This window comes from Falco punctatus (assembly GCF_963210335.1).
Source record: "Falco punctatus genome assembly, chromosome: 3".
In the NCBI taxonomy this organism is placed as follows: domain Eukaryota; kingdom Metazoa; phylum Chordata; class Aves; order Falconiformes; family Falconidae; genus Falco; species Falco punctatus.
The window spans coordinates 116,823,736-116,847,498 of record NC_137582.1 but is presented as its reverse complement, the minus strand read 5'-3'; the positions used below and the strand labels follow the sequence as shown (position 1 = coordinate 116,847,498).

The 23,763-nt window shown below is 49.1% G+C and overlaps 3 protein-coding genes across 10 annotated transcripts; 2 read left to right on the top strand and 1 right to left on the bottom strand.

Moving 5' to 3' along the window:
• Window positions 1-596: 596 nt before the first annotated feature.
• On the top strand, window positions 597-2,888 carry TSSK3 (testis specific serine kinase 3). Its single transcript, XM_080378440.1, has 2 exons — window positions 597-1,271; window positions 2,015-2,888. Exons 1-2 carry the CDS (start codon window positions 857-859, stop codon window positions 2,674-2,676), a joined length of 1,077 nt encoding a protein of 358 aa, XP_080234566.1. The 5' UTR covers window positions 597-856; the 3' UTR covers window positions 2,677-2,888.
• Window positions 2,889-2,992: 104 nt separating this feature from the next.
• Window positions 2,993-10,878, bottom strand: BSDC1 (BSD domain containing 1). Its single transcript, XM_080378430.1, has 11 exons — window positions 10,825-10,878; window positions 10,585-10,645; window positions 9,736-9,852; window positions 8,929-9,099; window positions 8,757-8,811; window positions 8,245-8,360; window positions 7,794-7,862; window positions 7,502-7,583; window positions 6,773-7,312; window positions 5,622-5,725; window positions 2,993-5,036 (listed from the first exon to the last, which is right to left on the bottom strand). Exons 1-11 carry the CDS (start codon window positions 10,833-10,835, stop codon window positions 5,004-5,006), a joined length of 1,359 nt encoding a protein of 452 aa, XP_080234556.1. The 5' UTR covers window positions 10,836-10,878; the 3' UTR covers window positions 2,993-5,003.
• A 12-nt stretch (window positions 10,879-10,890) lies between these two features.
• On the top strand, window positions 10,891-19,249 carry ZBTB8B (zinc finger and BTB domain containing 8B). Of its 8 annotated transcripts, XM_080378404.1 has the most exons (6): window positions 10,891-10,957; window positions 11,219-11,517; window positions 11,722-12,172; window positions 12,810-12,989; window positions 14,851-15,029; window positions 15,346-19,249. In XM_080378404.1, the coding sequence occupies exons 2-6, from the start codon at window positions 11,227-11,229 to the stop codon at window positions 15,661-15,663; spliced, it is 1,419 nt and encodes a 472-aa protein (XP_080234530.1). In that variant the 5' UTR covers window positions 10,891-10,957; window positions 11,219-11,226; the 3' UTR covers window positions 15,664-19,249. The 8 variants fall into 8 exon arrangements, 5 of the variants coding, with proteins under 5 accessions (XP_080234530.1, XP_080234526.1, XP_080234529.1 ...); XM_080378400.1 differs by having other exon boundaries at window positions 10,892-10,957; window positions 11,219-12,172; XM_080378401.1 differs by having other exon boundaries at window positions 10,913-11,015; window positions 11,219-12,172.
• Window positions 19,250-23,763: the final 4,514 nt, after the last annotated feature.

Genomic DNA, 23,763 nt, shown 5'->3' with positions numbered 1-23,763 from the left:
CATGGTATGGCACTCTCTGATATGGCACAGCATGGCACGGCACAGCATGAGCCAGTATGGCACAGCACTGTCTGATATGACATGGCATGGCACAGCATGGCCTGGCACAACACAGCATGGCACTGTCTGATATGGCATGGCACAGTGCAGCACAGCATGCTACAGCATGAGCCAGCACGGCATGGCACAGCATGGCCTGGCATAGCATGGTATGGCGCTGTCTGATATGGCATGGCATGGTACAGCATGAGCCAGCATGGCACGGCACAGCATGGCACACAGCACTGTCTGATATGACATGGCATGGTGCAGCACAGCACAGCGTGGTGTGGCATGGCACAGTATGGCCTGGCACAGCACAGCATGGCACTGTCTGATATGGCATGGCATTGTGCAGTACAGCATGGTGTGGCACAGCACAGTATGGCCTGGCACAGCACAGCATGGCACTGTCTGATATGGCATGGCATGGCATGGCACAGCATGAGGCAGCATGGCACAGCATTGTCTGATATGACATGGCATGGTGCAGTACAGCATGGCGTGGCATGGCACAGCATGGCATGGCACAGCATGGCATGGCACAGCGAGGCACGGCACAGCACGGCACGGCACGGCACGGCACGGCACGGCACATCCCAGGAGGGCCTCCCCCTCCACGCCATCAGCCAATGCTTTTGGGAGCAAAACGAGCTGCATTTTGTTTGCTCTTGTTGCCGGGGGTCCTGCCCCCCCTTACCTCCCCACAGCCTGCTCAGCGCCCACCGGCCCCCATGTCTCGGGGGGCACCGCCGAGCTGGGGCAGTCGCCAGCCTCAACCGGGAACCTGCGCACCTGCGGCAGCCGCCGGGAGCTCATGGCCGGGCCCTGGGTGCGTCTGACCGGGGAGAAGCGGGTGGGCGACCGGGCGAGCGCGGGACCCCCGGCAACGAGAGCACAAGGGGACCACGGGGAGAGCCCACCCAGCGCACCCCGGCTCACCAAGGCAACCCTGAGTGACACCACCCGGCTGCATCACAATGCCCCTCCCCAGGCTTTAAAGGGTCCCTCTGTGCCCCCCCCCGGGCTGTTGCAGAGTCGCTGCTGGATGAACTGGGGGAGCGAAGGGTCCCAGCACCACGAGGACATGGAGGGGTTTCTGCTTGCCCATGGCTACCAGCTCGGCAGGACCCTTGGGGAGGGGACCTACTCCAAGGTGAAGGAGGCTTTTTCCCAAAAGCACCAGAAGAAAGTGGCAATTAAAATAATTGATAAGAAGGAAGTGCCAGAAGGTAAGAGGTGACCCCAAAAGGGCTCCAGGCTGAGGCACTGTTCCTCCCTGGAGGCTTTGAATTCCCAGTAGAAAACTGGTTTCCCACCCTGGCTGCCTGGGAGCGAGGGGGCAGGTTGTGCTGGGGGGTCCTGTGGTGCTGGAGGGTCCTACAGTGCCGAGGGTCCCGTGATGCCAGGGGGTCCCATGGTGCTGGGGGATCCTGTGGTGCTGGAGGGTCCCACGGTGCTGGGACGTCCCGCAGTGCTGGAGGGTCCCACGGTGCTGGAGGGTCCTGTGGTCCCAGGGGGTCCCACAGTGCTGGGGGGTCCCACAGTGCTGGAGGGTCCCACGGTGCCAGGGGTCCCGTGGTGCCAGAGGGCCCTGCAGTGCCAGAGGATCCCGCAGTGCCGGGTGGGTCCCGTGGTGCTGGGGGGTCCCATGGTGCCAGGGGTCCCGTGGTGCCAGAGGGTCCTGCGGTGCCAGAGGGTCCCGCGGTGCCGGGGGGTCCCGCAGTGCAGCTCAGGGCTGCAGCCTGGGGAGCAGGACCTGGTTAGGTGGCCGCTGCTCCGACCGCAAGGAGGGCAAAGCGCTGCTGGAGCCCAGCATCCCGCCCCAGCGAGCAGCCGCGGGGATCGGTGCCAGGCCGTAAGGAAACAGGGACCCCTGGAATGAGCCCCCTCCCTCTGCCGAGCGCCGCAGGGGTGCCCAGAGCCAGCCGCTCAGGGACAGCCCCGTGAGCAAACCCCCCTCCTCTCTCGGCAGACTTCATTCACAAATTCCTGCCCCGGGAGCTCCAGATCGTCAAGTGCTTGAACCACAGGAACATCATCCGCGTGCACGAGATGCTAAAATCCGCCAAGGGGAAGATCTGCCTCGTGATGGAGCTGGCGGAGGATGGGGACATCTTTGACTACGTGCTCCGCGAGGGTCCCCTGCCCGAGCCCCGTGCCAGGGCGCTTTTCCGCCAGCTGGTCGAGGCCGTCTGGTACTGCCACGACAGCGGGGTGGTCCACCGCGACCTCAAGTGCGAGAACGCCCTGCTGCAGGGCAACACCTTGAAGCTGACGGATTTTGACTTTGCTAAGCAGCTCCCCAGGGACCGCCAGGAGCTGAGCTGGACCTTCTGCGGCAGCACAGCCTACGCGGCGCCCGAGGTGCTGCAGGGCATACCCCACGACAGCTGCAAAGGCGACATCTGGAGCATGGGCATCATCCTCTACATCCTGCTCTGCGCGCGCATGCCCTTCGACGACACCAACATCCCACAGATGCTGCACCAGCAGCAGAAAGGTGTCTCTGTCCCTGGGCACCTGGGCATCTCCAAGGAGTGCCAGAACCTCCTGAGAATGCTTCTGGAACCAGACGCAACCCTGAGACCCTCCATCGAGGTGGTCAGCAGGCACCCATGGCTCACTAACCCCTGAGAAGAGCCTGCCCTGCTCACCATGAACGGAATAGATAGTTTTCTAAATTTTTTATAAATTTGCTCTTGTTTTCCACCTATCCAGCTTCGCAGGTGGTGTGCCAGGCCTCTGGCTGGCAGAGACAAGGCCTAGCTCATACTTGGACATTTTTAGCGGCTCACTCAAAAGCCCCCCATGGGTGTCCCACCTTCCCCAACTAAGTAACCCCCCAAGGTGGGTGGGAGGAAAGGGAAATTTAAAAGCATTTGACACACAGACCCTCTTGAGGCAGCCACCCCCACCCCACAGGCCAAGGGAATAACACCTGACACAGGCAGAGACTCTGTAGAATTCCTTTAATTGCTGTTAACTGCAAGTCTGTAAAAGGTTTGGAGAAAGTCATTGTTACAAAACTACCAGCTGTTAGAATTGTTCCTGGTTTTCACCCCAGCTAGAAAAGGCTCAGGGAGATGCAGAGTACTTCAGAACAGAATATTGCACAGACAACCAAACGGTTAATTTGACTAAAGAGAAAAAAAATCAAGTGACACAGACGAGAGCACTGCACCCTCGGGAGCTCTGCTGCAGGCCCAGGGATCCAGCTGTGACTTACACCGTCCAACCCCGAGAGAACACAGCCCCCAGCCCCTTGCACAGCCACCCCCGCTGGTGTCACCCACAAGTTTTCCCGCTACAGCTAAATTTGAGTCCAGGACAGGGTGAGGCTGCAGCGCATTTCAGAGGCTCTGCTGGGCCCACCCTGCACCATGAGGGAGGAGTTGCAGCTCAGTCCCACACCCTCACGGGTTTTGCAGGACAGACACGTTCTTGTGTAAGCGTCTGAAGTCACCGCTGCCACCAATCCATCCGCACAGGCAGCTGTGCTTGAGAATCTCCCCAAAGTGGGGGAAAAAAAACCCCAAATCCCAACTCTTCCAAGTGCACCTAGGTTAATGTTATCCAAAAGCAGAAGGAAATCCACAGCTCCAATGAAGCACCCCTGGGAAGAGGCAGAAGGACAAAGGTAGCACATATAAAACCACCACCCAAAAGGCCAGAGACAGTAGTGAGGGTTCTGTCCCTTTAGGATAATCGTATATTAGCAACATCCACTAAGGAGCATCTTGTGACATTAGAAGGGAACTGCCCCACAGACGGGGGCTGTGGGTCCGAAGGAAGCATTGCAAGCAGTCACAGGGGGCTTCAGTGAAAGAACCCAAGTGAGCACAGCAAAGCTTGTGACCCTGGTGGCCGTGGGGCCTGGTGCAGGTGGCACGAGGGGAGTCAAACGAGCAGGGACAGCCTCAGCCAACAGCTACACCCCACGCTCAGGTGCTTCTGCCTCCCCTGGGCTGGGAGAGGGAACGCCGAGCCCCTTGGTGCCAAAGGCAGAAGCTGAAGTGGTCAGCAGGCCAGACTGGGGTTTTGCAAGGTCTGAACTGGGCACCACAACAGAGGGGTTCTGCTCCCAGCATGACCCAAATCACTGCCTGCCCAGAAGGGCTCAAGTAAGAGCAAGCCACAAGTACTTTGCTTGGAGAATTTAACTAGAAATACACAAAATCCAGTAGAGGAAGGCAGTGCAGCTGCAAAGGGGGAAGCAGCAGGCCTTGGCTCTTGGAGGAGCTGCTGCTCTTGCAGCAGGAAACAGCAGTTTCCATTAGAAAAAGCTTCCAAGACGAAAAGCCAGGCACAAGCTAGGGTTTGGCAGGGCATTTGGCTTCTTCTGGCACAGCCCAGCTTTGGGTCAAAGCCACAAGCCAACTGCCTTTCTCTGCAGCAACGAGTGGCACAGCAGAAGGGGCTTCTACTGCAGCATCTCCAGTCCCCGGCCACCCCCTGCACAGGGGCTTTCTCCAGGGATGGCCTGGCCAGCAGCGCAGAGCGGCGAGCGAGCAGGCACAGCTTGCAGCCAAGAGCCACTGAACTGCTGTACTGCAGACTACATGTGCACACACAAGCAAACAAATCAGCCAGCTGGCAGTCCGGCGGCACCAAGCAATCCTGCCAGGTGCCCGAGCGCCCAGCTCACCCTAGGGACCCCTCACATGTCGCATCTGCCCCCACCCGACACTTTTGGGGCAGTCAGTTTGGGCTTGGCCAGTCTCTAGGACCTACTGAGAAGATGGGCTCCCTAGCAGCTAAGTGTACGAGTGAACTCCTGCTTCCTCCTCCTCCAGGTCTGAAGGGGTCGCTTGAGTTGCCCACAGGATTTAGCAGGAATGAAACTCCTCCAGCCTGGAACTGCAATCCCCAGCAGAGTTACACACAAAGGAACAGCCAGTCTGTGATTTAATTCACATTCGATGGTGGAAATGAGCCTGTGACACACACTGGAAGCAGTCGCTTTATTCCCAGTCTTCCCACTCTTCATCTTCCAGCTGCAAACAAGAATAACATCCCTCAGTTTGTTTCTGTAACTCAACAGCCATCTGTCGCGAGATGCTCCTGCCCGGGGCACTGAGTCAGCACGAAGCCTGACACATCCTCCTGCTCCCACACCCTCCCAACAGGGCTTCGCTTGCTCTGTTCCCTTTGGGGAACCTGCACACTCATCCCTCCTTAAGCACGTCCAGACAGCCGCTCTCTGCTCCAGCTGACAGCCGTGACTCCCACGGCGAGATCCCACCCCAAGCCTGCACCCTCAAAGAGCGAGCCCCACCTTGGAGCAGCCCCCTGCGAGCTGCTCTAGGCAGGCAGCCGCCTGCTGCAGTGCTGCCCTTCCGGAGTGGCAGCCACGTCACGCTGCAACTTGCCTTGCCGCGCAGCCTGCGCCCCCGGCACAGCTCGAGCAGAGGGGTTTTGCCCCCTTGCTCTGAGGCACTGCAGTCTCTCTCCCTCTCTCCACCTCCCAGGGGAGGCACCCAGCGACGGCAGAGCTCATGCAGCATCACCCCAAGGAGTTGCTGATGGCTTCTGGGAGCAAACTTCTTGCCTATTGGAGTGAGCACCTCCCCTCGACTCACCTCCCCAGACATTTCCACCTTCGAGAGCGCCAGCTGCACCTCCTCTTCAGTCATGTCCAAATCAAAGTCTTTTTCCCAGTCCTCACTGATGTCAGTGCTGGAGCCTGCAACCACAAACATTGCCACTGAGCCATCAGAGCTGCACGTGCTCTCCAGTCACTCTGGCCAAAGCACACAGCTGCCCAAGCACTGGCACTCGTGAGGCTCCTGTTTGAGGGAAGAAGGCCTCCCCATCCCCTACAGCGGGCTGCCAGGTAACAGAGGTGGGACGGACTGAACTGCACCTCCCTCGCAGCAAGGGCTGGTTCAGAACAAGCCACGTTCCCCTCTGGCCTGGGAGAGCTAGGATGTGTCACGTTTCAGTCACACAGAAGACGCAACAGGTAAGTAATGACGGGAGTGACTTAGCTATGGGGACTGTCATAGGCCCCAACAGAAAGAACAACCCCCTGAGGTAGAGTAGAGGAGCAGCAGGGATGCTCCTAGGGGCAACATGCAGCGGGAAGGAACTGCCACATTCCCTACACGGACCACAGCCGTGCCCCAGCACCCAGCAGGCCAGGGACCAAAGGCCTACTCTGCTCAGCCAGCAGACTTCTGATTTCTTGTCTCATTTTATTCTGCTCGCAGCCCCAGTGCATGATACTTGCCCACCTCGCTGGACCTTGGGTTGCTTCCAGTGACTTTATAAACCTATAACCAACATAACCATTACGCTGGGGGACCTGCAGCAGGCTCTGCGGGAGGCAGTATCCCCTGAAATGAAAGGTTTCCAGATCACGTCAGCCAGAGCTGCAACATGTCTGGGTCCTGGAGGCTTCTCAACCTCTGTTCTCCTGAGGGAGCACAGAATGGGGCTCAGGATGGGGCTCAGCAGAGTGCTCAGGACAGAGCCACCTGTGGCACCAGCCCAGCTGCCTGCCAAGAGCAAACTGTCACTATCTGATGTGACTGACTTGACCCTGCCCAACAGCCTAAGGATCTGCTTCCACTTCAGTTTTGGCCATTAGACGGCCTTTGACTCTAACCTTCCTGGGTGATTCCGGCAAAATCCCTTTTCTCCTCCCCATCATCATAAAATCAGGACCCTTTCCCCAAAAGCTGCCACCCCCAGCAGATTTCCAGGCCCTTTGCGGGCCCCACATACACACCTTTCTTGCCATTGTTGGAGGGAGTGGATTTCCCACTATCCGAGTTCAGCTCGAAGACACGTAGATCTGTTGGTCCTTCCTCTTTCAGAGTCTCTGTCCTGCCCTGGGCTTTGCTTTCCACCTCTTTGAGCTCTGTAACAGTTGGTTGTTCTGAGGATGCTGCTGACTCCCGGGCAGGTGCAGAAAGATGACCAGGTTCTGGGGACTTTGGCAGGGAGCTCTGCTCTTCCACGGTGGCCTCCAGCAGCCTCTGGGAGAGGTCTCTGGTCCCAGCTGGTTGCGCTCCAGTCTGTAGCTGTGCAGCAGGCACAGAAGCAGGGTTTGCAATCTGAGTCACAAGGGAGATGCTCTCACTGCTCTCAGAGGGGCTCCCCTCTGCTGGGGCCAGCTCTGGAGGGAGGACGGCCCAGCTCTCCTCTGAGGGTCCCTTGTGAGCAGTGGGGTGGCTTCCCTCCAGGGCTGCGGGGGCAGATTCTTTCTCTGCTGCTCCTGGAAATTTCACGTTTGCACAAGGCAGGGGTGACATCCCCAAGAACTCCTCTGTAGGAAGGCAGAAGAGAAGCGAGAGATGTTTCAACAAGCACAGCAGCAGCAGCTGACAGTGCAGCAGGGTTGGCGGCGGCTGGGCTGGGAGCTGTGTATGCGGCAGCGAGGAGGAGCCACCACCCTCTCTGAGAGCTGCTGAGGTCTGCACGAGCCCTCCCACAGACCCCCGGCCATCTGACCCACCTTCATCCTCTTCCCAGCCTGGCTCCGCCTGGTGAATGCTCTGCTCCGCTCGCTGCTTCAGAGCCTCCCTCCGGGCTTCATCCTGCAGGGAATTCTATGTCAGCAGCTGCTCACGTCTCCAGCCCTTTCCTTCCCCAGGCATTTCAGTGTCAGCGACAACAAGAATGCAGACAAGGCATCCCAGTTCCCTGCTTTTCCAGGAGATGTATCTTTCTGCCTCTTCCGTCTCCATTAGAGAGCTCCTTGGCGGGAGCGCCTACCCACTGAGGAAGACCCCCACCTCCTGACCTACCTGCTCCAGGCGATGCACTTTATAGAAGTAGCGCTGCCAGAATTCAGAATGGGACACAGCCACAGGGACCTGGGAGTGACAGGGAAATGCAATGAGTCACTTCAGAGGGAGCGCCGCGGTTGCTGCCTTGCTCCTCTCTCCTCCCAAGCCTTGCAGCTACCCTTGTAACCTGCACAAGACACCTGCCTTTGCAGGTGCACAGACCTGGGATGAAGCCTCAGGTATGCACTGGCAGACGGTCTGACACACACTGGACAGCTACAGAGGAACTTCTGTTCCAAGCCAGTGACAAACAAGCAGGGAAGAAGAATACAATATGCTGTCTAACATCTATACCATACAACTGCAGTCCTTTCTACCACCAACTGGCAGGGCCCAAGCAGCTCAGGGCTTCCCTGCACCACACCTCAAGTCAGAAGGTGCCCACTGCAGGAGCCAGGCAGGGCCTTACCATTTTGGTGTAGAGAGCCCGGATGGAAGGGCTGGTTGCCAGCAGCTCCGCGATCTCCCCTTTCTTCTCCTCTAGGTTAAACTGAGTGAGCCAGGCCTCAAGGAGCTCAGCAGGGCCTGTAAAGGACAAGCACAGAGATAACAAGCCGTGGCACAAACAAGGCAGGAGCAGTTTTGGGAAGTTTCACTGATACGATGCTACAGACCAGCTGGGCTGAGCAAGGGGCAAAGGAAGAGGGAGACGTGGATCTTTGCACCCACCCAGTGTCATGGGCCCTCTGCCAGCACAAGGCCACACAGTGCCAGCTATAGCAGCAGTTTAAACTGGCCCAGCAAACTCTCAGTCTAAGCTAGTCCCCAACACAAAAGACAGATCTGCTCTCTATACACGGCAACCTCATCTACAGTCATTTGCCAGGCCTGCTGGCAAAAGGCTCTGGGCAATCCAGGATGGCCCACAGACCCCACACAAGGGCCAGTTTGGCTCTGCAGCACTGCCAAGCCCTCCCGTACCATCAGGTTCATTGCAGTAGGTGGCTGGGTCTGACTGAAGGCTGTAGAGGCGAGCCTGGAGGAGAAGACACACGGGTCAGAGCTGTCAGTGGAGGGGCAGCAGCAGAGCCCTGAGAGGACAGGGCTCAGGATTCCACATCCTGGAGAGAAGCTCCGGGAACGGGGCACTCACCTTGGCACTGTCATAGGGCTCTGTGGTACCTGTGGGTGTTGCCATCAGTGTTATGACATCGCAGTCAATAGTCTTATCCGGCGAGGGAGCAAACGTGTCTGAGATGACACCCAGGAAATCAGAGAGCCCTTTCCTCACCTTTTCAGTTGCACCTGAGGAACCTTCTGCCCTCTTCAAGAGAAAAAGAAGCGGAGTGTAAGTAACAGTGCCTGCAGCAGCAGGACAAGTCTGTCTTTTCTGAATACGTTCCTTTAAGGAAGCAGCACTTTTTTGAAGGGAGAGACTTCCTAATAAGGTGACTATGTGGCCAGCCCTGGGCTAGCAGGGTGTGATGGCAGGCACTAGCCCCAGGTGGGAGGGGGTGTGCAGGCAGGCCTTGTAATAGGTTCATGTGGAACTGAGCCTAGGCTTTGCCAGGAAGGACACTGCCAGGTTTCAGGACTGGCCAGTTGGGGAGCTGGGCTGTCACAGCAGCTGTGCAGGGCTACGGCTGACAGCTTGCATGGAGACCTGATGTCACGCTACAGTGGCGCTGCCAGGATGCCACCTAGATGGCACACAGGGAGAGGGAAGGCACTGGAAACCTCTCTCCACTTGTCTCCAGAGGTTTCTCAACACTACAGCAAGGAAATCCCACACAGGGGTCAGCACCAAACCTGCAACAGGGAGAAAATCTGAAACCTGAAGCTTGTGGTTATACGTTGGGGTTTGTTCAGAAGACTGAGCCCTCAAATGCAAGTACATGCTATTCACCCCCCACTTTTCTTCCTGCAACAAGAATCCCAGCTCTCTCACTCCTATACTCACTGCCAGCTTGTCTTTGACCACACTGGCTGTAGCAGCGATAGTGCAGGCCGTATCATGCTGCACTACTTGAGTGAACTCAGCCAGGTCCCGTTTCATGAATTCCAAAGCTTCTGTGGACTGTAAGAAGATGACAAATAGATTGTGTAACCTTTCTGCTCTCCAACAAAGTCACAGTCCCTGTGGGAACACCTGGCACAGTACAAGGATTAAAGGGCAAGAGGCTTTAATCCAGCTGAGCACTTACCCCAACTCGTGCAACGGCTAAGACTGTAATAACCAGTGCAACAAAGGGAAACTGCTATGCCCAAAACACATTACAGTGGGGTTTTTACGCTAAGAAGGGGAAGACAACTTAGGAAAAGCCTTGTTCTGAGTTTTGCGTGTAATTAACATAAGAAATGTTGTCACAGGCAGGAAATTACACATCAGAAAGCGATGCTGTAAGCGCAAGCCCTTCCTGCTCAAGTGGTGAACTTCACATCAATAGAGCCCAGCGCTGCTCCCCTGAGCTAGAAGGTCCCAGCAGAGCAGTCCCGGCTCCCGGAGTTGGAACAAATACATCAGAACTCCCGCTACGCGTGCCCGTCGGGCTCCCGCCGGGGCCAGGGGCTGCACTGCAGCCGCTTGCCCTCCTCGGCCGTGGGGCAGTCACCAAGGCAGGGCTCAGGGCTCATCGGAGCCGCCGCTGCCAAAGCCACTGTGGCGGCCACGGCCCAGCCGGCGCCGCAGCCCGCAGGGAGCGCGGTACAGCACTCGCAGGGACACGGCCAGCGCCGCGGCTGCCTCAGCCCGCCCAGCCCGGGGCACCGGGACCGGGGCATCCCCCAGGCCCGGCCCGCCGCCTCCTACCTTCTCCTTGACGGCTTGATAGCTCTGCTGCAGCCAGCTCCGCCACCAGCCCGCGTCCTCCCTGCCACAGCACACGGGCGTCAGGCAGCCCCCAGGCCGCGGCGGCCCTGCCCCGCGCCCATCCCGCTCCCCGCCCGGCCCGCTGCCCGCCACCCCCCCGCGGCCTTCCCCCCGACCCCCGCCCCGCCCTGCCGCCCCCCGGCCCCGGCGCCGCTGCCCCCTCAGCAGCACCAGACTCACCCCTCCGCCATCTTGGCGGTCTGACGTCACCAATATTTACCGACCCCTCACCCCGCAGGCCCCGCCCCCGTGACGTCACTTCCCCTGCCGGGAGGCGGCCGGCGATACGGCGGCCGGGCGGCTGGCGGCGGAGGTGAGGGGCTAGCGGCAGGGGGGCGGCGGCGGCGGCGGCGGCGGCGGCGGCGGCGAAGGTGAGAGGCCGCGGAGGTGAGAGGCCGAGCGGCCGGGGGGCGGCGGCCGGGGCCGGGCCGGGCCGGGGTAAGCGCGGCACAGTGGCTGTGCCCGGCGGGCGCAGAGGCAGGGGCGGGCCGCAGGAGCTCCCGGCGGCTGCGGGGGGAGGCCGGCGTGTGGGGGGACCCTGCGGCTGACCGTGCCTTCTCGTTAACCCCGGCAGCAGGAGCAATGGAGATGCAGTCGTACTACGCCAAGCTCCTGGGAGAGCTCAACGAGCAGCGCAAGAGGGACTTCTTCTGCGACTGCAGCATTATCGTGGAGGGGAGGATCTTCAAAGCGCACAAAAACATCCTGTTTGCCAACAGCGGCTATTTCCGAGCCCTCCTGATCCACTACATCCAAGATAGTGGACGCCACAGCACCGCTTCTCTGGACATTGTCACCTCGGAGGCTTTCTCCATCATCCTCGATTTCCTCTACTCCGGGAAGCTGGATCTCTGTGGGGAAAATGTGATTGAGGTGATGTCTGCAGCTAGCTATTTGCAGATGACCGATGTGGTCAACTTCTGCAAAACGTATATAAGGTCTTCGTTAGATATTTGCAGGAAAATAGAGAGAGAAGCTGCTTTCTATCAGGCTGATAGTGGGAGCGCTAGTTCTGCAAGAGAGGGCACCTCGTACGGCTCCAAGAGCCAGTGCTCTGCCTCTGTCTCTTCCCTGCAGGAAAAGGAAAGGATTTCGGATTGCCAGAGAGATCCTCCCTGCGGTGAGTGCAGCAGCTGCCATCCCCTGGAGCTTGTGGTCAGAGACCCTGTAAGCAGTGACTCTCCAGACGACGTTAATTCTTCGCTGCCTAAGGGGGTGGAACCCAAAGTGGAGTTTGACTCAGATGAAGTAGAGGTAGAAGTGGGTGAACGGCTGCCGCAGTATCCGACTCCGTTGTCCCTCGAGCAGATGGAAGAGGGGCTGCACGGCGGGCAGGCGATGGACCTGGCCTGCAATAACTATCATATGAAACAATTCCTAGAGGCCCTGTTGCGCAACAGCTCAGCTCAGAGAAAGGATGATGTGGTTCATCACTTTGTCCGGGGCTTTGAGGGTAGGCCAGAGGATGCAGGGGTAGCCATGAGTTCCATGATGGACATTCACAGCGACTGGTATGGTGAGGACACAGGTGAGAGGACTCCGGGGGGCTGTAGTCTGTATAACTGAGGAGGAAACTGCTTAGTTGTGCTATTTCCTTTGTTACACTCGTTCTTGTTCAGGAATATATTGCTGACTATATATGCCGTAGCAAAATAAACTATTGTTCTGGACTTCAAAAGAAAGCTGTACTCATTTATTCAGTGCAGCATTTGGGAGGTAAGTATTCCGAACAGCTTTTACAGTCTCTTTGAAAGAGGTGCTGGAGCGTGAGTGTTGGTGATACTGCTTTAATAAACAATCTATCTCATTTGGGACCTTGTTGAATGGCAGGCGAATTTTTAAAAAGAATCTTCCTCTCATAATGTTAGTGTTAGAAAGAGCAATCAGAAAGATAAATTGAGCTGCCACAAGAGGGATCTGATGTAGAACCTGACAGAGCAGAAGTAGCTTATTCCACTGGAGCTCCTGCCAGCGCATCGGTTGCTAGATGATAAATCTGTTCGCTGTTATACTTTGAACTTCAAAAGAGCAGACATCAGCTTTATTCAATACAGAGTGATACCTAGAAATTATTTAAGAGCACTGAAAGCTTTAAACTCTGTGGTATTGCATAAAGAGGAGACTTACCTCTAAAGGCAGACTTACTTTTCAGACTCACTTTTCAGCTGCTGGTCACCTGAGGTTTCACTCACTGCTTTCCCAAGCGCAGCACTTGTTGGGATGTCTCACGTTGGCAGGAATATCTCCAAGCAGCAGTGTCGGGGACCTGGAGAAGAAGAAGATCATATCCATATGCATTTCTCCTGAAGTGGACAATAAGGATTTGGGCATTTTATCTGCTTATGGTAATGCTGGTGCACAACTTGCCTCGTCCAAACTGCCTTAGTAAGATGAGAGGCAGCTCTGACAAACACCAGAGCTGTTCAGGATGTGACATGTAGGAACGGTGTGGGCAGCAGGAAATCTTTCACTGAATACTCTAGATAGCAAGCTTACATTCATGTAATTTCCAGCTCAAGCAGGCCTGTGTGATCTTAAAGCCAATAAAACCAGTATGTTCTCTCACTGCTTTAAACTAAGGAACCTGATAAAATCACAAACTCAGTCCTAAAGTCACCAGTGACTAAAGTAATCAGCGCAGAGTGCTGTCACCAGATCGCACCTATGGGTTTTGACATGTAGCAAGGCAAGAGCATCTTAACATGCAAACTTTGCTTACTTTTTCCCTCTTAAAATCTTCAGACTATTAATGAATCGTTACAAGGGAAGTGCTTCTAGAATTTGCTAGAGGACATCAAGTGTTATGACAACGTATTAGAAATGTTAATAGTAGATGTGCTTTAAATAGAAGTGGGGGGAAAAAAAACCCAAACCTTGCATTAGTCATGTTTCTCTACTAAAACTGAACATTGTAAGCATTTGGTAGAATGGAAGTATCTCTTCTCAGCTTTTAGTGGTCCTGCTACCTGAAGACACCAGGAATGAGAAGTACAAGGTCCTGATAAAAGAACGGTGTTTTCATACTTTCAGGCTGACAGATGGGATGAATACCGCTTGCTTTCAGGTGTCTACATCTGTTCCAGTCATCCTGGTCCCCTGCACAGCTGATAGAGGGTAAACTGGCACCTCTAGAGGGCCTGGAAGCAAGGCAGGTCTAAGAACTGGTTTTCTTTTATTTCTTTGAACGGAGCTCTAATGCTTAGCAGGGATTAGCAATACCTTGTAAAGGTCCCAAATTGGGTGAGGTTGATTTCACTCGCACATTAACACTAGGTGCTTGGTTTTTGGAGACTGGGTTGGACAAACCTTAGTACAGGCAATGTTCTACAGCTCCACCTACTTTGGTGTAACTGTTGAAGAGCTCAAGGCTTGATACACAAACACTTTTCTGAGTCTGTACCTGAAACAGGAAAAGCTAATCTTTTAGGGTAACATCTCAACCTTTATACTGGAAAGGAAGCTTATATCGGCTGATGCTAAAAACCTAGGCGATACCCACATTTATGTAAAATGTGATCGTCCAAATTGAATTCTCTCTTCTTCCATCTGATTTCATAAATTACATATTACTTGTGTGCATCTAGTTTGATTTTTAGGAAAAGTAAAATATCATCAGCAAATATATTTGAGTCCTTCATCTTGTTATTACCAATAGAAAGGCTGAAGTGAATGGCAGTAGGAACAAGCACTCATGTTTTCAGGTGGGTTCCCCACATCCACATCTATGCACTTTGTGAAAGCACATGGGAAACATCCGTGCTACTTCTGCCTGTAATTTGTCTTAAAGATTTTAGTTTCTAATGCTGTTTAACACTAATGGGATAGTAAAAAAAAAAACAAAACCCAAAAAAGTAGGAGACTTTCTGTGGCTGAAGTAGCGCAGAGACCCCACTGCACTAAAAGCAAATTTTGGCAGTGAATTAAATGGCTTCTTAAAATAATTAGTTTTTCTGTTGTGAGCCAACTCCCTTAAAGTATCAGCTCTATAAATATAGGCAGGCTGGTTTTCAAGGGACTTGATCATCTGCAGTAGCGTGAATGTCTCCTGAAATTGCCCAACCTACAGAAATTTCAGGTAAGCCAAGTACAAAGAGAGGGGAACGTGCAATTATCTTGACTCAGATTTGCAGCGAGGAGGATGAGAAGCCAACATAGCTAATGTTGGTGAACTGCCTAATCTAATGCGTTGTGTTTTTCTTCCAAAAGGTGATGTGTTAGTTGTGCCAATCAAGCTTCACAAATGTCCGTTCTGTCCCTACACGGCTAAACAGAAAGGAATACTAAAACGGCACATTCGCTCTCACACAGGTGAGAGACCCTACCCCTGTGAGACGTGTGGGAAACGTTTCACTCGGCAGGAACACCTTCGGAGTCATGCTTTAAGTGTAAGTTTGAAAGATTATATCTATCAGGAAATTTTTAAAAGTAGTTTGGCATTTCCCGACCGTATTTCCCAAAATATGTTGGACAAAATGATTGTTGCTCTAATAATAAGTGAAGCTGCCGATATTTGGTTCATTAGTACTTAGGTAGCCCCAAATCCTTGTCGCTCGCTGAAAATGTGATGGGATTGTCTGCCCTTTCGCTCAAGTGTAGTTGTTTTTCTGTTCTAGGAATATATGCAAACCAGCAGCCCAGAAAGAGCTAAAGCAAGAAGGCAGATTTGCCTTTTTTACCAAAGTGTTCTATTTTTAACTTCAGGTGCATCGATCAAACAAGCCAATTATCTGTAAAGGTTGCAGGAGAACGTTCACAAGTAGCCTGTCCCAAGGATTGCGACGCTTTGGCTTGTGTGACAGCTGCACCTGTGTGACCACTACCCACGAGGACTCGATGCCCATTAACCTCAGCCTAATGGAACCTTCATCAGAAGGCCAAGAGAAGGGTGATGCCGATAACGATTGGCCCATATATGTGGAGTCTGGAGAAGAAAACGATCCAGCTGATGATGATGATGCTGATGGTGATGACAAGCAGGAAATCCACAGGAGTTTGTCAGACCGAGAAACGCTTATGTAGCAGTGAGAGGAGAGCAGGAGCATTTAAAGTGTCCCCGACAGTGGTCGGTCTGCAACAGAAAACTGCGTATTTGCCCATTTAGTGAGACTGTGCTGTTTTTTATTATTCCATTTTTTAATAGAAGAGTGGGGAGAACTGGAATTTTTAATACTTTTTAAGTTTTCAGTGCTGTGCACCAGCAATCTGTGAAGCATCTTCTGTCTGGGGTTCACAGAGGTTGTAGTTGAGCAATTTCCAGTGGGGTGTCTGCCTCCTAGTTTTGATTTTGCAGGTGGAGCACCTCTGTGTTGTTTTGATAACAAGTTTCTTCAAATAATGCTGTCATGGTCTTTAATCCCTGATGTGAAAGGGGCACCATATTCTCTCTGAAGATTATGTTAAAAGAAATGTAGTTTTCATTCATTATCTTGGGACTTTTCTAAACTAAGTTGTGATCCTGCTGTATTAGGACAGTATTATCTAAACTGTGAACCTTAAGTGTTTGTTTGGTGGATTTGACCTGGAAACCAGGGCAGACAAACCAGGATAATGAAAATATGCTGCTGCTGAAAGCATAGACAGAATAAATGTGTTTCACGTGTCCTTAATTGCAGGTATTTAGAGAACAAGCTTCTCTTTCAGAATTGTTTTTACTGCATCTTCCTCTCTCAAGAGCTTGGACTACAGATCATCAGATGTGTCTTTCATGTCATTTAAACATTAGTAGTCTTGGCTTAAGAAACATTAAGCACACGTTATGGTGTCTAGTGTCCTGGTCTCTCAGTTTAGATTAAGTGAACTGCCCAATTCTTTTCAGCTTTTTACAGTAGAAGTTAAAAGCTGTCAGCCAGGTTACTGGGGAATTCTGATTCTGGTAGATTAAATAGCCAGATTGACAGGTGGTGTAGATGAGGCGCAGTTAAATATAAATATAAATATAAATATAAATACCTGAGCTATGCATATAAAAGAGCTCTGAATACCCTTCTTGAAGCTATTGAGTAGGAAATCTCAGAAGTTTTTACTAGCCTCTTTGTATGCAAATCCTTTTCTTTCTCTTTTACTATATTTTCTTCTAGTCTTCAGTGATCTCTCTCATGCTTTATGTTATGTAAATTTATCCAAGTATTTATTTTAAAAAAACCAACAAGCCTCCAGTGTAGACCTTCTGTTTCTTTGCTAGGATAAATAACAGGTTGGTTTTCAAAGGAGGTGAGATTTTTTTTACCTTTCCAGAAGCAAGTTGATATAAGCTATCAAAAATCAAGCTAGGAAGCTTTAGAAAACACACCACCAACAGAAAGCCTGTTTGCTTATGGGTAACCTACTGTTTCCTAATGAAGAGACAAAAACTGAAATATACTGTGAAATAAGACTGTTAATGCTTTTTTTACTATGTGGTTCATAAGTGTTTGATGAAAATGCAAATTGTATGAGTCTTTCTCGCTGGAGTAAGTGCTAGATCAGAAGCCTGTAGACAGACGTGGCTGACAGAGTGAGCAGTTCCTCCCGCTTAAGACAGTGCTTCTTGAGGTTTTTTAGTGTAAAGACTTTACACTTGGAAAACGTGAGATGGAACCTAAAAAACAAAGAGCCCTCTGATTTAACCAGTTAGGGTTGGTTTTTGCATGCCTTGTGCTTTTATTTTACATACTGAAGAAGAACAATTCAGCTTCTCTATCTGCTTCATCCTTCAGAGAAACAGCAGTCCTATGGTGATGTTGCAATTTGCTTGTGAGAGGTGATTCTGATATCACAAGTACAGTTAAGAACTCATTACCAGATCAGGTAGGATGAGGAAAGAACAAGCTTCTTTTTAAACAAGTGACTTTACTAGTGATTCCTGAAAACAGCAGTAGGTAAAGAGACTTGATTTGAAATGGTCTGGTCCAAGTTCTTGATGAGTGCCACCTTCACAAGAAGATACTGGCATCATGTGCTACATTTATTTTCTGTAATTCAGGTTGTATAACCTTCAGTGGTCCCTGTTCCAGGCCATCTGTAGATTTGACTTTGTAGTAGCTGAACAGTATCATATTGACACACTTCATCACAGAAATATCACTGGGACAAGATCTTTAAAAAATTCAGGGCTCTGTAGCAGCCCCTATTTGAGTCATCTAAATTAAGACCATCAGAGACAACTCATGTAGATGCCAGATTTGGAGCTGAGCTCCTCTGAAAATCCTGCTGTGGTTTTGGGTCCCTAGCACTTTTGAAAATGTGAGCAAAATGTGGGCTTGTACATCTTGCTGGCAATTTTAAAATGCCACCTGCAGCCTACCACAGCTAGTCTTCTGGACTGCTACTCTTTATTTTTGTTGAGTCCATCCAACATCAGAGGGTATTGGTATCTGCTTATCTGATAAAGGACGGACTTCTGCATATGAGAACACCTGAGAAAGCCACAGATTATCTGTGTTTGTGGGGAGACGGACTCGCTAATGGAAGTGGGGCAAGACTATAAATAGGGATCCAAAATGATATTTAGTGACCAGGCATCCCAACTTCTGGTCATTCTAGCATGAAGGTGCCACCTCACTGTAAATACTGGTAGAAGCCACTAGATGTGGAGTATCGGCTGAGCATGGTTCTGACTAGTGCACCACGATGAAACTATCAGGTTTGGCTTCTCACACAGCTGAGCTGTGCTGAGCTGCGGGCTAGCAAACTCTGAATCCATGAGGACATTCGGAGTAGGGAAGATTAACCTCTTGCAAAAGTCTGTATGTAGTAAAAGCTGCAGGAATGACTGCGGAGACCTTCCGTGATTTTACTTCAACCTGCTTGCTTTGGTCTTAGAGATTGTTCTTGTGTGTCTTGTGCGTAGAGAATGGAAGTGTTAAGGTTTGTGTAACACTGGGTAGGGGGTGTGGGTGGGGGGTACACCGTTCACATTCCAGATGGCAAGTGACCACCAAAATCGATGTTTCCTATTGATCTGTCATATTGTGCTGCCTTGTTTTCAGTGGAGTCCTTCAGCCTTTGTATTTGGAAGCGGATGTAGTTTATCCGCATTCTTGTGACCAGATGTTCATGTAAATCTGTTTGCTGTGCTTTCCACTTCGTTTTTTGGATGTTTTTTCCTGAAATCTTCCATTGTAGATCCAGCCTCTACAAGCTTTGAGAATATGATGTAGCTGTTTTAAAATATTCACATGGTGCTTAATGAAGAATCAAAAATAATGTTTTTAGGAGAGTTATTTCTAATATAATCACTTTCTCAAAGCTTTTCAAAGGCCATGCAGACTACTTAAAGTCTTAGCTCAGCGTAATTGACTTTGTTTAGGAGTATACATTTTAACGTACTTTTTTGCACATAATTGCACTGTATTTCACGAAAGGAATACATGCTGCACTGGTATTTGTAGCGCATTTAACCTCTTGGTGCAAGACCTTGTAAATCTTCCAGGTGTGGTCATTTACTGATGTTTTGTAAGGCAGTTTCATAACTGAAGTCCTTTAGTCTAGTTTAAATGACAAATTCTTATAAACTGAACCTTATTTGTAGAAGTGACTTAACTATATTTGTGGATCTTGGAGCATTCTGGAGCTTTTTGATTGTCTAGAAAATAAAACTCTCTGAGAGGGTTGCTTTGATTTTTTACCATTCAAAAACTGAGTGAACCCTTGAGTGTCTAGATTAAGGCTCACATTTCAATTTCTGGGCATTAAAAAATGAATATATCCATTTCTGGTGACAGTTTGCAAGCAAGAATCAGATGCTCGGTAGGAAAGAACTGAATGGATGTCAACTTAAAATCCAGCCAACGGGATGTTTTTTAAGAAAATCTTTTATATTATTAACACTGACTTTGTTTCCTTACCCATTTTTGTAGTTTTATAATCATCTTAACTTTTTAAACTCTTTTTAAAGCTTTTAGATTTTCATGCCGGGTGAGAAAAATCCATGCAACTGGGAAGCAGTCACTGATCTTAGCTAGAAGAAATGCTGTTAAATGCCTACAATAAAATGGATGGGGGTGGGGGGAACAGACTCCCAAATATCCTTTCTAGATAATTTCAAATTATATTGCATATCTCACAGACTTTTTTTAAACCTTTTACAGACTGTGATATTTGAAACATCTATTTATCTGTTGATTTAGAATATCCTGAATCAATTAAAAATTTAATAACCCCTTCTTTCTTTCACTGTTTTAATTCAAACAGTGAAATCTGTTCACCTTTGTTTCATTGGGATCTTTAGGTTTATACATTTGTTTCAGAAATGCCTGGAAATTATTCATATTTCCAAATTTGTTTATTATTGAGGATTTTTTAAAAAATAATTAAAACATTTTTGTTAGTATTTAAGATTTTTGATCCAACTTAAGTTGACAGTGCCCTTAATGTGCACATAAAAATTGCTTTTCTTCTCTTCAAGGCTGCTGCTAACATGTCAACCAAATAACTGAAGGCAGTCTGGTTTTTGCCTTTTGTTGGATTGTTTGAAATTCAGATTTTTCCACACATGTAGAAATATTAGTAGCATGTATGATCATATAAAGGGTGTGAAGGTGTTAAAACCTGGCCAGTGGCTCCATTTATACACGTGTGTGTGGTATGCATGCCCACACAGAGGTGCTTTGAGGTCTGGGGTTACAGTTAAGATGTCATCATCTCTGCTATGTAGGTTAGCAGAGCATTTTTAACAAAACACAACCAGTGAATATAGCAACTTACTTGGTTTTTATTGAATAGATATAGGCAGGTGTCTGGATACTAGTAAATTAAAAAGAAAGGAAAAAACCTAAAAACCTAAATCAAAACAAACACACACACATACCCAAAAAACCCCCAAATCACCTCTCAAAACAATGTGCTGGACACAGGAACTTTAAACGCCATCCCCAAATATCCAAAGGCAATATATTAGACTTTAAACTTCGGACTGCCAGTCAAGATGCAAAATATTTTAACTGTCAAAATACACGACTCCATACTTCTTACATGCTTTTAGTGTAACCAGCTAAGTCTCTGGTCCTATAAAGGCTCTGACACACAATTGGTCCCATTAATCATGAGACTAATTATAAGGGTAACATCTAAGCAGAACTAGAAACCAAATCAGGTCTCAGAAATTCTTACAAGTTCTTCAGTGGCAAGGCTTACTTTAATTTTTAGCTGCTGGCTTCTTTTTGCATTGGAGGGCAATTACATGAACACAAATATAATTTTAGAGCCAGTGACTGTGCTACTGATTTTTCAAATTCTGTCTTGTTTGGTTGTTAATAGCTAAGGTATGTGAGCGCTGACCCAAGCCAGTGTGTATTAGTCAAACAAAAATAGGAAGTTTGCTTTGAAATTGTTTTCTTCTTGTAGTTGTTTGTGTTTCTAACACAAGACGGACACATTTTGTTGTTAAATAATAGCTATTGGTAGCTATAGCAGCTATTTCTAGATCACAAACATTTTTTAATACCTCAGTCTTAAGAGACTTGGAGGATTCTTCTTACCTCCTGTGTGAAAGTAAAAAATAGAATACTCACTGAACTAACCAAGAGTTAACATTTTGAGGAGATGCCCTGGTTTTAGAACCTGCTTTTTTTAGATACCATCCTGCAGATGGATTTATGGGTAGATTCAAGGACCTTCATAAATCTCCGAGCCCACTCCAAGATCCATCCAGGTGAAAGCCAGTATAGTAACAGCACTGTATTACTAAAAAAGATGCTGTATATTTATTGAGGCAGGAGAGGAAGACTTTCTTTTTCTCTTTTGAAAACCAATGTGGGAATCTTGCCAGTTGATGCAGTACCTCTGGACGGATCAGTGGAGTAGTTCAATCAAAAGTAAATTGTCCTAAAATATTGACTGGTACAGTAACATTTTCATGTGTATCATCTGAATCTGATGTATGTGAAATTCAGTAACCCCAGCATTCTCTGAAAGTCCATCTTTTAAATTTTGTATTAACTCTTCTTTTGTTGTTTACTGAAATGTTAAACACAGCAGATTATGACTTTTTAAAAAGTGCTCCAGTACAAGTAAAATAAGGGTACTAAAAAAAAAAAAAAAAGGCAACAACAAAGAAGAAATGGTATTCAATGTTAAGCAGATTATTTTGATGAGAAAGTGTTGGAGAATGGCTGGATGAGAAGGGTCACAGATCATTAGAGCATTTGTACAAGCAGAGCCGAATCTAACCGGGGTGCTATCAAGACTAGGCCTCAGCTGAAATTGCCAGCTATGCTGATGGCTGTAGAATTGCAAGTACACCGCGACCTTAACAAGCTTCACAAACTACTCTAAGGAGGTATGTGCAGTAAAGATAAAGAAGTTATGTAAGCTAGCTAACCGCAAGTAGGAGGACCATGAAAATGAGTAGGTAGTGATTCTAGCCAATCACAGACTGCTGAGTATGCATAATTAGATACACTGTATAAATAAGAGCTATTTGGGCTAATAAAGTGAATCATGCTTTATCACTCATACTGAGTCAGCTGCGTGTTATTCCCCGCCGCTCGCAAGAAAGCGGAGCACTAGGGAGTGAAAGAAGGGACTGATGTCTGGTGCTCTGCTTCCACAGGTATTTGGGATCAGTAGTTCTACATGGGGGAAAGGATTGCGTAGAGTTCTGAATTGTGGATCTATATAGAAAAGACAGCTGTGCAGCTTTTACAGGTGATTCCCAGCACAATCCAGGGAGCAGTGTGCACCCATCAGACCTTTCCAGATATAATAACTGCACATTTTCTGCAGATCAGTAATACAGAATTGCACTGATGTTTTACCGCAATCTGCCAGATCTGCAAGTGTACCTGTCCTGATGCCGAGATGTCCATGGATGTTATGTGCCAGGGTGGAAGAGAGAAAAACAAATTGAACCAAAGTTGAGAATTAACATGCATCACCATCATACAGGCAATTTACCCTTTTTAAGGGGTGAGGATCACATCTTTGAGTGCTTTTTGTAACATTTTTTCTACAGTCACGCATTACTGAATATGTCTTTATTGTATGTTAAATTGTGTATGTACTAAATATGTTTATACTGTTGTATGTAGCGTGGTTCTTTTACAAAGAACAGAAACCATTAAATCAATACTAATCTCACAGTAAGCATACATTTTTCCCATTTTTTCCATGAAAGATGTGGGGCACCGGAGCATACGTCCCTGCTCTTGTCTCCCTGACTCTGAGGGCCATGGGGTTGTTACCATCCCCGGTGAAAAGGACTCTTGCTGTGGGAGAAAGAAAACAGGAGACCAGGGCAATCAAGGGGGATGAAACATTGCCAAAGAGCTTGCTAATCGTTTGTGGAGAATGAATTCAAGGTCTAAGTGACTCACAATTCTAGGTGTTAAGGGAAGCTGTGTTGAAGGTAAGAATATATCTAGTAAGTATGTAATTTAATTCTTTTGCTGTGGGATTAGGATTTGGCCTAATATAGATGAAACTACTGACAAACTACACCGAGATGCTTGTACAGCTGCTGCCCCTGTTAACACTGCCATCAAACCCCAGACTCCGCCCAAGTTGCAAACGTTGTTTAGAAGATGGCCTGCTCAGTTAGGCATACTGGCAGATGGAAGATTCCTTGATTTCCTTGATATTCATGATTTCCTTGTCATTTTGAAAAACAAAGTGATCTCCTGCTAGCCTGGAGGCTGAACAAGCACTTGTGTTTGTACTAGAAGACAACAAGGATGCAGCTCGGGATCTGCATGAGGACAGCTAACTACCCAAATTGTGGCCAAGTCTACTGGCTTTGTCATGCAGAAAGCTGATGACAGTAAAGATGATGCTGCTGCAAACAAATAAAGCCAAATATAAGCTGGGAGAGTATTAGATGAAAATTGTAATCTCATTCTTAATTACCTTCTAGTGTCTGTCTTATTCCCCTATCTCCAGACCACGTCTGCATAACTTAAAAAGTTCTTTTGTTATGACGGGGATATGGTCTTATCTTGCATACTTTGTATTCCTTATGGCATTAGGTCCTGTAATGCTGAAAAGTTTTCTGAAATGGAACAATCAGCAACTCTCCTGTGAACTACTAAAAATATATATTTTTTTATGTCATGCACAGTTTCTCAAATGCTTTTAAACAAACAAAAATGTTCTCAGAAAATTACTTTTCCTTTAAGAGGTATAACACTATTTTAAAAGCAACAG